The 12,414-nt window shown below is 37.3% G+C and overlaps 1 protein-coding gene across 1 annotated transcript; it reads right to left on the reverse strand.

The window, feature by feature from the left end:
* Nucleotides 1–282: 282 nt before the first annotated feature.
* Nucleotides 283–12,153, reverse strand: LOC135156796 (sodium- and chloride-dependent neutral and basic amino acid transporter B(0+)-like). The gene is made up of 5 exons (XM_064110279.1): nt 11,752–12,153; nt 6,368–6,506; nt 5,762–5,893; nt 3,000–3,348; nt 283–2,566 (listed from the first exon to the last, which is right to left on the reverse strand). The coding sequence occupies exons 1-5, from the start codon at nt 11,872–11,874 to the stop codon at nt 2,365–2,367; spliced, it is 945 nt and encodes a 314-aa protein (XP_063966349.1). The 5' UTR covers nt 11,875–12,153; the 3' UTR covers nt 283–2,364.
* Between the last annotated feature and the right edge of the window lie 261 nt (nt 12,154–12,414).

The raw sequence follows: 12,414 nt of genomic DNA on the forward strand, positions 1-12,414 counted from the left end.
TTAAACATGATAAACTGGGGCCCGTTTCATCATGAGTTACAAGTATGGTAATTATGATTGGTTATATATAGCCGTTACCATCGTAGTTAACTACGATGGTAACTGCTATTACCAATCATAATCTAGGTTACCACGGTAATCACAATAACAGCGATGTTTAAATAGCTGTAATTCATTATGAAACGGACGCCAGATGAAGAAAACAGGCACGGGGATCCTTGAGGGCCGGGGCCGGGGCCGGCCCCTTACGTATTATACCTTGAACAAAAGATTTTTTTTTTTGCTTCTCGAAATTTGTAACAAGAAATGTACTCTATTAGTGGTGACAGTTATTTTTTTCAGTAACCATACTCAACCAGTGAAAATTACCATCAAATTGTAATAACCATGTTCTGCCCCCACCCGCCCCCCCCCCCTAGAAAAAAAAAAGAAAACAAGACTTTTGGGTCAGTGCAACAGCCCCCTTTGATCCGTTCGGCGGCCTCTGCCGGCTATTTAGAGTCTAGATTCAATTCAATTATTTTATTTTCCACTTTCAATTTCATATTTACAATTATGATACAATTGACAAAGTAACATATAATCACAATTGAAGTACATACAAAAATTGACAACATTATAAAATTACAATAGACAATTATCAAATCGAAATATAAATGATTGAAAGGGAGGGAGGGCCAACTGAAAAACAGAGCTTGTATAATGTAGGCCCCCCTAATATTGATTAATTAATATTGATTCTTTACATTTGTTAAAAACTAAGATTGCTGTATATCTTAACATGCAACAATTTGGGGATGGCAAAAGCACTTGAGACCTCTTTAACTAATCACGACTTGAAGACTACTCTTTTCATCTTCCCTTTATAGGCCTATACGACACAATACAAACAATGCTTTGTTTTTAAGTGATATCGATTGTGATATCGATACTTTATTGAGCGCAATGTATCGTCTCAGATTTGCGCTTGCTTGATTCGCTGAATCCTTCGCGTCACGAGTGCGTAACAAAATGAATACATTAATGAATTTACCAAGTTGACCTTTGTCATTGCGCTGATGTGCGTATTGTCTAATACACGTACAAAACCACAGTCGACGAGGGAGCATCGTACGAAATTAATATTAATGAGGGCTTATTTTAGCTTCTAATGGATTAAACAAAATGGCGGTAGCTTCGGGGGCTTGCGTTGGACCAAAGAAATGCTCGCGTTAATCGTCCATCTCTTCATAGGTCCATGGTAATCAATCTTATGTCCAAGTTTCATGAACTATAGGTCCAGATACATATTAAGTTACATGAATGACGACATTTCAAAAACTTAACCTTCGATTGAGATTTCAATGTTGACAACGCCGCCGCCGTCGGAAAAGCGGCGCCTACATGTACAGTCTCGCTCTGCTTTGCAGTGATCTATTTCAAAATAAGGGTATAGAAATGGGCTCTTGACGTTGATAAGGATGATCTACGTATTAGTATTATCCCAATACGGACTACGGATTGACTCCACATGGTTCCAATCGCAATCAAATGGAAAACAGCAAACAATGTAAAGAAATCATTGTAAAATACTGGCGACAATTTAGTGACCTAGAAACCTGGCCATACTGTCACAATGTTGCAGAATTCACGCTTTCAGTGATGAAGAATGAGCCGCGGTTTTCTTCAAATCAACAAACCATGTCCCCAAAGCAAATAAAAGGACTCAAATAACGGGTATTTGAGTATGATTTTCTCTGAAACAAATATGCCTGTGATAACTGTGTTTGTGAAATCAAATGATCACAATTCTTTTCCCCGATGATGACAATCGCCACAATGAATGCCGCTATTAATATCACGATCATCATAAAAATGGCAGTCAGCAGTATCAGCAGCTGATTCTGTTTTAGCGCTGCACTCACCAATATTCGGCATTATCATAAATTATCATTTTTACCAAATGACGGTTGGCATGATCATCATAACCTGCAGCAGCATATTCATAGACATCATTTTAATCATGACTATCATCACCATCTCCATTACCATCAACATTACCGTCATCATCATATCAACATCGTCATTACTATCACAATCACAATAATCAAATAATCAACATCGTCATCACAAACATTGACATCGACATCATCAAATCACCATCATCACCATCTTCACCACCACCATCACCAACGTCACCATCATTATCATCGTAATAACATCATCCCATCAACATCACCATCATCTTGAATGCTTCAGTCACCATAACTGATTAATCAATCCCTTGATACCATCAACGCCCATTTTCTCTTTGCCTATCCGATCAATTAAAACCAGAAGATGCATGAGACACTCAAACACCGTACAAATCCCGACACCCACCAATTACTTTGTACCAGCTATAGGCGACAAATTGAAATCAATGGCTCCATGAGGGGAAGAGTGATGACATACCTTTCCAGCGGACTTCACGCCTTTGATGAGGCACAGGAAAACAATCGACCAGGCAAGTAGAAGGCATAGAGTGAGCTTCCATACCAATGTCCCAGTCTCGTTCATACTCGAAGATTCTTGCAAGACTTCATTCCTGGTCAAAGGCAAATAAAATATGCAATAGTAACAAAATTTATATATATTCATCCACTAATAAACATGTTTATGATCATTCAAATTAACCAAGTAATTAACAATTGGTTTTACAGGTGGAAATGATATCTATGATAATATGCAATGGAATAACAGTTACCCGTGGTAACGGTGCTTCTAAGCCGATCTGAACAATGATTTTGTTGCCATACGGTTTGCCACTGAATAAACAGATGAAGGCAGCACTACTCACCAGAGGAAAAAAAGAAAATGAAATCCCGAATACAAACTAATAATAGTGGAAGGGCTTGTACAACCACTTTAAGACTCGAAAGGATAAAATGGTATATGAGCTTTCTCTTCGAACTTTGAAATGTATGTGACATGGAGGTAGAACCACCAAGGAGTAGGAGATTGATTTTCTTATCACTTACTTCCAGTATTCTTGACTTGGCAAAGCTCTCAAATGAATAAACGGATCTTGATAAAGACTTGTATTGAACCTATCAGTCCTCGGTATTCTCGTAATGTTATAATGCGTCAGTTCATCTTGTGACAGGTCCTCCAGCTTTGTACAGTTCCTATCTTCAGTCACGATTCCACCGTCCGCTAAACATTCGTCGTATATCTCACTGCATAGACGCGTGTTCCAGTCGTTGGAACAACCAATCCAAGGCAAACGACTGGTGAAAGAGGCGAAGAAGTAGTAGAGGCAGTAGGCAAGAACGACGTTGTAGAAAATGGAGACATAGATAGACATGAAGAGCTGACCGTATCCTAAACCTGGAGGTAATTTTTATACAATCATTCGATATTGCATTTAATCAAATGATTTCTTAATAAGAATACCTAACCCCACGACTATTCAGAGGTAGTAGAATTAAAAAAAACTTTGGAAGAGTGAGAAATATTTTGCGTTGACAATAGATTTAGGAAACGGTTTTAAAACGGTGAGATGAGGCCGTTTGTCGTTGCTTGAATGTGGTATTATTCATCAACACAAGGTTTCAGTTGTCAATTTAAATAAGACAATATACAGCTTCATTTTGATTTCAATAATAATAATGTCATATTTTACTCAGGGAAGCCACTTTAGTTCTGAAAACTGTTCTACGAGCGAGCCCTGCTTAACATGATAACATTATTATTACTCCGGCTTTGATCGGGCGCTCGAACATTCGAGGAATTTCTTCCTACCGGGTACCCATTAACCTCACCTGTGTCGAGTGCAACACAGTGTGGATAAATTTCTTGCTGAAGGAAAACACGCCATGGCTAGGATTTGAACCCGCGACACTTGGTTTGAAAGGCGAGAGTCAGAACCACTAGACCACGACGCGCCCACATGATCTCCAAATTAATGGAACCCGCCGGCCCTCTCCTAAAACACACATATCCTCACAACCTCTCTCAATACCACATCGATTGTATTTGGTGACCATGATGTTCTGCAACCCTTTGTACCAAGTAACGCTCCACAGTCATTCATTCTTCTCTTCTCCAACAACTTTCAACACCCTCCAAAACACCCTCGTCCTTTCTCCATTCCTTTAACATTTCCCCACTCTTTGCTGCCAAAGCATATTGATATATTCTTTATAAAAGACCCATGAAAGAGTCAATTATTATGCTATAGCAAAAGACGGCCTCCTTTGTTTGACAAAAATGAAAACAATCTAACAACATAACAATTGGAGCGCCTCTGACAGTCTTACCTGCATTACGCGATTCAATATAGAAGTGCGTGCTGACTTCGAAAACTACTTTGAAATAATAATTCACAAAAAACACCATTCATGTAATGATACAAAATTACAATACAGTGTACTACGTTCAGTGACCCTATATGACATTTGACCTTGATCATGTGACCTAAGACTTGTCAGTGATACTTGATTACCCCCAATGTCCACATTTCATAAACTATATCAAAAAACTTTGAAAGTTATGACAGCAATTTAATAACTACCTCCAACATGGCCAAAGTTCATTGACCTTAAATGACCTTTGACCTTGGTCATGAGACCTGAAACTCGCACAGGATGTTTAGTGATACTTGATTAATCTTATGTCCAAGTTAATGAACTAGACCAATACCCTTTCAGAGTTATGATGGTAATTCAACAAATACCCCCAACTTGGCCAAAGTTCATTGACCTTATTACATTTGACCTTGGTCATATGACCTGGAACTCGCACAGTATGCTCAGTGAAGTTTTATGAATTAGATCCATAAACTTTTAAAGTTATGATGGTAATTCAACAAATACCCCCAACTTGGCCAAATTTATTGACCCTAAATGACCTTTGACCTTGGTCATGTGACTTGAAACTCAGGCAGGATGTTCAGTAATACTTGATTAACCTTATGGCTAAGTTTCATGAACTAGGTCCATATACTTTGGAAGTTATGATAACATTTCAAAAATTCACCTTAGGTTAAGATTTTGATGTTGGTTCCCCCAACATGGTTTAAGTTCATGACCCAAAATGACCTTTGACATTGGTCATGTGACCTGAAACTCAGGCAAGATTTTCAGTAATACTTGATTAACCTTATGTCCGAGTTTCATGAACTAGATCCATACAATTTTTAAGTTATGCTGTCATTTCTAAAACTTAACCTTCGGTTAAGATTTGATATAGACGTCACCGCCGCCACCGCCGCCGCCGTCGGAAAAGCGGCGCCTATAGTCTCACTCTGCTATGCAGGTGAGACAAAAACTCTTTGTCCATAATTATTTTGTAAAACCTTGATGACAATCCTTCCAAATAGGAACATCTTCCAATGGACATTATAAAAAGAGACAATTTTTAACATATATGTAAAAACCAATGAGGAAGTTGTTTTTGGTCACATTGCCAATGGGTATCCATAAATGGAGATTCAATTATTCAATATTCAAATGTACATAACTATATTCGTGATCAGTTTAAGAACATTCTGCACGAAACACCCTAAACAATGAATCTTCAGAAAAATCAAGGCAGGAAGACATTGTCACAGGACAAATGTCGGGTCACCAACGGGAACACCTAATCAACATCTCACGTAGCTTGCCATATTTTCTTTTCACTCCAGCTCTTCTCACAACTTCCTCTTTATAACTAAGTGCGACGTTGATGAATAAAGACAAGATAGGTATTGTAGCTCCCCCTATTCCAGTTCCGTCTTCACATTTGGCTACATACTCACCTCTCATTGGCGGTACAGCTTTCCAAACTTTGATCAAACCGCTACTGCTGTATTGGCCCAGAGCCACTTCCATGAAATACAACGGTAACCCAGCAAAGAAGAGCATTATGACGTAGGGTAATAGAAACGCACCTGATAATCAAGAGATTAGAACATGGTATGGGTTAAAATATTGCACGCCATGATTTTTTTTTCAAATGTCTTCCTTCTCCGGGTACAAGACATTTGAAATATACACTCAAAATGTAATAAATCACCTGACAATATCACATCCCCTTCATGTAATAAAAAATATTTATATTCATCATATTCCATAAAGAAATCCATATAAATTGTGTATATGGAATCTATTTCACATGACATATTATGGTGAAGTTGCTCGCACATGACGCCATAACTTAAGAATAAAAAAAAGGGAATCATCCTCGTATTCGCTGATGGATTTTCATCACACCTTCGCCAACATTTTTCGCTTAAATATTTGTGTGCTTTTAAAAACCAAATTATTGCCAGATTTATCTTCCCTTTCAATCTTCCCCTTTATTTCAAAAGAAGCTGAACTTATAGTTGAAGTTATACTTGAAGATTTTTTTTTTCACCACTGACCTCCACCATTCTGATAACACAGGTACGGGAACCGCCAGACGTTGCCAAGGCCAATGGCCCATCCCATACTGGAAAGAACGTAATCCAACTCCCTCCCCCATGTCTGCCGGGCATTCGGATTTTTCACATGAACGGCATCCTATATATTAACAAAAAAAGGAAGAAGAATGAAGAACAAATAATACGACGAAAAGTGAACAAAGCAACATGATTAACCCTGGAGTAAAGATGGGAGCTTTGGGGCCATAGACCCTCCAAAAATTTCACGACCAAAAAAAAAAGGAGGAAGATAAGAAATCGGAAGGTAAAAGGGTGATTTTTTTCATTTTTCTGAATATTATGTAAAAATCTATCACAACATTACGCTACTATAGTGACGGGTCTGACTCGGTCTCGGTTTATTCATAACATATTTTGTGTTGTTTTCCTTGTAATTAAAATTTGTTTCTGAGAGAGGAAAAAATGATACAAGCACAATCTTCGCAGATTCACTTGCTCTCTCTCTTCTACGAAAACCTTTATCCGCCCTTGCACTGATGGCATTGATATTTAAACTCATATTATTCATTAATTAATCTAAATACTAGACAGGGTAGTTTCTGCTGAAAACAGTATCACCAACTGATTAGATGAAAGGAGTTGTGATAATGAAAATGATGATGACGATGAAGGTGACGGAGATGGTGTCTCCGGTGGTCAGTTGAGGTGTAGTTCATTGATACATTGTTCCCAATAATTATCCCACTCTCAATAATCAGACGCCCCAGCCCCCAAATGTGCTTTGTGCTTGTATCCCACCCTCATAGAGGAGTCCCATTGGAAGGATACCCACAATGGCATCACCACGGATACATGAAGGAGATGCAACAGCACTTTATAGATAGTGAAATATCATATTCTGATTATCATAATTAGCCTGGCTGGGAGCCATGCACATATTTCAAATTCATTTCCTTGTATTGATAATTCTGACTCACACGAGGAACTGTTTTAATCAAATGAAATCGATAGATTTGTTCATTGCTTTCATTTATTTATTCATCCATTTATTTCTTCACAAATTTATTTATTTTCATTCAATAAAGATGAAAAAAAGTCAAAACTCCCTGTAACGCTGTCATTTCCATAAAAATCATAGATTTATGAATAAATTGAATTCCCATGAAATGTACCAGTTCACACGTGTTTCGCATTTTCCACCCTACTATTTTATCAGGAAACCGATTCAATAACCCTCACATCCGTCGTGAAAACAAAATCGATTCGATATTACGAGCTGGGAAATTTCAGGTACAAATTTCTGACTAAAAAAAAAAAGACAGTATTCAGGTATAGAATCGCAGGGCAAGCATTCTACACTATAAGCTACAGACATGTAGGGGAGAGCGGGGCGAGTCAGCACTAGGGGAGAGTCCGCGGCCCACCACGTGATTTTCTCCTTTGCTGTGATTGGATATACGGTACGTTTTAATCTAGGTAACAAAATACTTTGACGAGAGATCATGTGCTCCAAAGCTCAGAAACGTACGGCAACTTATCAGTTTTGAGGCCATTTGAGTACTAATATATATATATATATATATATATATATATATATATATATATATATATATATATATATATATATATAGTGTGATGATAAGTTTACTTCTACCAATCGCTGTTGAGTTGTGAATATTAAACATAATGAACATAACAGCTTACGATATCTAATATCATGAATATTCATACTCATAATTGTGACATAAATTTTATGCGCATTACCAATGCGCTTTGCGCTTTCATCACCTAGCAACCAATGTTTTCTTTTTGCAATTTTTGCCACTTTCCTAAAGAACGAGATAGGATACCGTCATACTTAACTATCACAATAGTCTGTAATTACAGGTATGTTTTTTTCATTTATATCATTATTTTAATTGAATTATTATTTATTATTCATTAATTTATTTATCTGTTCATTCATTAATTTGTCATTATGGAATATATTCAACTTGGTGATAATTCATTGATGTGCAAAACAAACTTGGATGTTGTATCTCCTTATATTTTTCAGACGCTTCTGACGAAGTCTCAATTAAAAGACGAAAGCTAAAGCAAATAATGGTGTCCTGCGTCATCTGTTGAGTTGGCCTCGCCTCATTCATTATATATATATATATATATATATATATATTTCCGATTTCTGGATTCATGAATACATTTATAGCAAGTTTTCTTTTTAGAAAGGTGTGATATAGTTGCCTACTGAAATATACCATTGATACGTCAACAAATACGTTTTGCGTAGAACAAAACAAAGTAGATGATGATGACTCCAATTTGTTTCATACATTTCAAGCTGGAAAATATGAGATAGATCTGGGAGGAGTGACCCTAGATTTAAAGAAAGTTCTAAATTGGTGTAATGTCAATAAGGTTACTATAAACTTGTCAAAGACAAATATTAGAGGGAAGAGACAGGCAATTATTAGGTAAAAGGGAAAAATCAACTCATGGACACAGAGGTGCATGAAGTAAATGTTCCAACATTTATTGGAGTAGACATTGATAAACATTTGACATGGAGAAATGATATTGCAAAAATTAAATTGTGCAAAGGCCTACGCAAGAAGGTCGGTATTCTATACGACTGATATTTTGATTCTGCTGTACAAGACATTCATATAGCCCTACATCACATATGGCATTGAAGTCTGGGGTGGGGCTAGAAAATGGATCTAGATTTTATACATGTATTATTAATTCAAAAGATGGCAGTGCGTGCGATAACATTCAGTACATACATGACAAGATCAGCACCATTATTCAGGGTTCTTAAGATACTTGACACTTTCCAACTACATTATCTATCTGTAGTTTTATGTATGAACTAATTAATACAAATTTGCCCCATTCACTGTTACAATATTGTTCACTAATTCAACATAGATGTAATGCAAGGCAAAAGGAAGATGAGAATCTGTATGTACCAAAGGTTAGGACAAGCTTGGGAAAGGAGTGTTTATCTTATGTATAGGCACAACTTCTTGGAATGAGCTACCAATCAAAATCAGAAAGAAACCATAAGGTCAAGTTTTCGTAAAGCTGTTGTTGAACATCTGTTGGAAAAATGAATGTTTGTTTAATATCATCTATACAGTATTTTTGTTATCTAGATATCTTTCATATACTGTTAGTTTTTGTTAAATTGTTATGTAGTTATTGTTTATTTATTACAGAGTATATTTAGTAGACTCACGATTGTTTATTCTTAACTAACAAGTTAAGAAACATGTTTCTATCTATAAAACTTGAGGGGGCCAGACTTGACTGGCATTCATGCTATTTCTGGTCCCTATTATCCTTGCTTTTCTATATATTTATAACTGATTGGCTGTAAATTTGTAAATTGGTATTATCATTGCATTGGATAATAAATAAATTCATTCATTCATTCAAAGGAAAATGGTTCTACGTGGGGCACTTTCACCCCTTTTGCGACGGGCAGGTTTGCCTTAATTTATGAACATACATGTATACACTGTAGGCCTTTAATAGGTCTACTAAAATATCCATGTAAACATGACATGACATCATTGACATGCTTATTGCTTAGCATGTCGGTAAGTATACCAAATATGAGCAAATTAACACTAAGTACTTCAAACAGAATTATTCTTAAATTACAAAAAATAGAAGACCTTCGATACAATATATCGCCTAACAAAATCAGCAAATACTATTCATATCCAACCTTGAAAAATGTATTTGCATTTACATGTACAGTTGATTTGATGCACAACACAAACCACTTTATTGCAGCAATTAAACTTTGCTACTGCTCTCAGTGGATTATGGTAGTTCTCATATCCTTGCACATTTATAAGTTCAGGGGCAGCGGAACGGTTTTGAAAGTGGGGGGGGGGGGCTGACCATGCAAAAAAATCATAATCAGATGGTAATTTTTACGTTTTTGAACACGGTTTTGGAAAAAGAAGTTGACATTTGACTGTGCACAGAATCAATTTGGGATTTTAATTATACCCATGTACTTGTTTCTCTATTTTTTTCAGTTGGCCTAATCGTATGTGCTTCAGGTAATGGTAGATCTTAAGGACTGGGTCTACAGAAATCTCATTCTCTCCAAGTCACATTCCACCTATTTCGCAATAAACAGTAGAATAGAAGAGAGAGTGAAATTTAGATGGAAAAAGAACACAAGTCCTGGCTACATTCCATGGCCCTGGGAAGCGGGGGTGCTTCAGCACCCCCAAAATTTCCTTGGAGGTGCTGCCTGTATTATTGTCCATGTAGGCAGCACCCCCAGGTATTCTGGAAGAAGAAGAACAATGGGGGGGAAATGTCTCCAAAATGACGTTCATTTTGTAGTAAAACCCTTTTTTTTTTGCTTTTCAAATTTACATCGGGCACCCCAGTTAAAAAAATTGTTCCCAGGACCCTGCTTCATATCCAAGTTTATATTGTACAATGTACCCAGGCATATGATGCATCACTTATTTTCATATTTTCACAGTGAACATGAAGTTATTACACAGAATTTATTGTATGGGCAATGGATCAATATTATATATTAAAAGGTGAATATATTTAGACAGAAAATTGAGGATGATGGCTGAGTGGTAAGAGTTCAAACCCATGGCAAGAACAATCCTGGTGCTCATGATAAATTATTCTCATTTACCCCCTTTGCATCTGAGCGATCACAAGTTATGCACATCATCTCACGGCAGATGGGGAGGGGGGCTTGGGGGCCATCAACCCCCAAAATTTTCATGACCAAGAACAAAAAATGAAAGAAATTATGTTAAAATCTATCACAGAACTAGATTTTTGTATTAAAGGTCACATTATTTACTTGGTCACTTTGTTCACTCAATTGCAGATTGTTGAAAATGTTGTCCTATATAGATATAGGTAGCATATAGGGCTACTCCATACATGTCTGGCCTCATCATTTTTGGGGCTCATACTCATAGTATACTTCATATCATTACAGTGCTGCATCATCAAACATCCTATTATAGTATACTACAAAGTGCTCTATTTAGATATATCATGATTTAAGTACATTTTAAATTGGATTGTTGGGAAAATCATCAATATTCATGTGCCTACTTCCATATTTATGGGAACCCCGCCCCCCCCCCCCTTGCTCCACTATGTCCATGAACAAGTTCAAGAAACAAAACGTTAAAATTGTATTTGTACTACTACTACTAGTAGTAGTACGATGGATATTATCAATATCATTCACAATCACAAGAGGAAAGCCTAAAGAAGTACACGTAGGCTAGCTAGCGTAGTACTAGTAGTATGTGCCTAATGATTTAATGCATAATAATCATAGGAATCAAATTAGCCACCTGCGAAAAATATCTTACCGTCACGGAGTGAGAGGTAGAACGGGCTAGTATCGCAGGGGGATTACTCGTTGTTGTGGTGATGGTACCGGTTTGCTCCCCAGGTCCAGCCGGGGCAGCCCCCGCCGAATCGTTGGGTTCCATCGGTAGTAGTATTACGGTCAGCCGCCCGAAGAGTTGTCGTTTCCGTACACAGTGAAATAACGCCACATTCACACAGCAGATGAGACAAGAGATTTAGGTCACAATGCTCACAATTGCCGCTGCATGCAGTTCGCAGTGGAACCATAAGCTGGCGATTACGCGTGCTTGCAATATACGACAATATTAATTTGGATGCGGAAACTCCTATAACACCACCGCCATTGCATTTACCGATGTATTGAGTTCCGGGTACAGGTGCAAGCTAGCCGCCAGAAATACGGGTACGATTTGATTGGGGTCAAATAACCGATTTGTTGGAGATGAGTGAGCACTCAGGCATGCAGGCGTGCATTGATTCGCCGTGATATGGCCAGATCAGCTCGCTCGATGCTGACCGCAAAAGTGGTATAATTATATTCTGACTGTATAATATGGTATATTCACCCTTCAAGGTGAATTTGATATTAGGTTGAGAAATACAGTCATGTACCAAAATACCAGAAGTAGTGTAATCATGGGGCGATATTATAATTATGTACC

Source organism: Lytechinus pictus, chromosome 15, assembly GCF_037042905.1.
Source record: "Lytechinus pictus isolate F3 Inbred chromosome 15, Lp3.0, whole genome shotgun sequence".
Taxonomy (NCBI): domain Eukaryota; kingdom Metazoa; phylum Echinodermata; class Echinoidea; order Temnopleuroida; family Toxopneustidae; genus Lytechinus; species Lytechinus pictus.

Bases quoted from the DNA above. Each gene is read 5' to 3' on its own strand.
- LOC135156796 (XM_064110279.1), bottom strand. From the start codon at position 11,874: ATGGAACCCAACGATTCGGCGGGGGCTGCCCCGGCTGGACCTGGGGAG. The intron at 3,349-5,761 runs GTGAGTATGTAG...AATTACCTCCAG, and splicing joins AGCTGTACCGCCAATGAGAG to GTTTAGGATACGGTCAGCTC. The intron at 2,567-2,999 runs GTAAGTGATAAG...GCCTTTGACCAG, and splicing joins CCAAGTCAAGAATACTGGAA to GAATGAAGTCTTGCAAGAAT.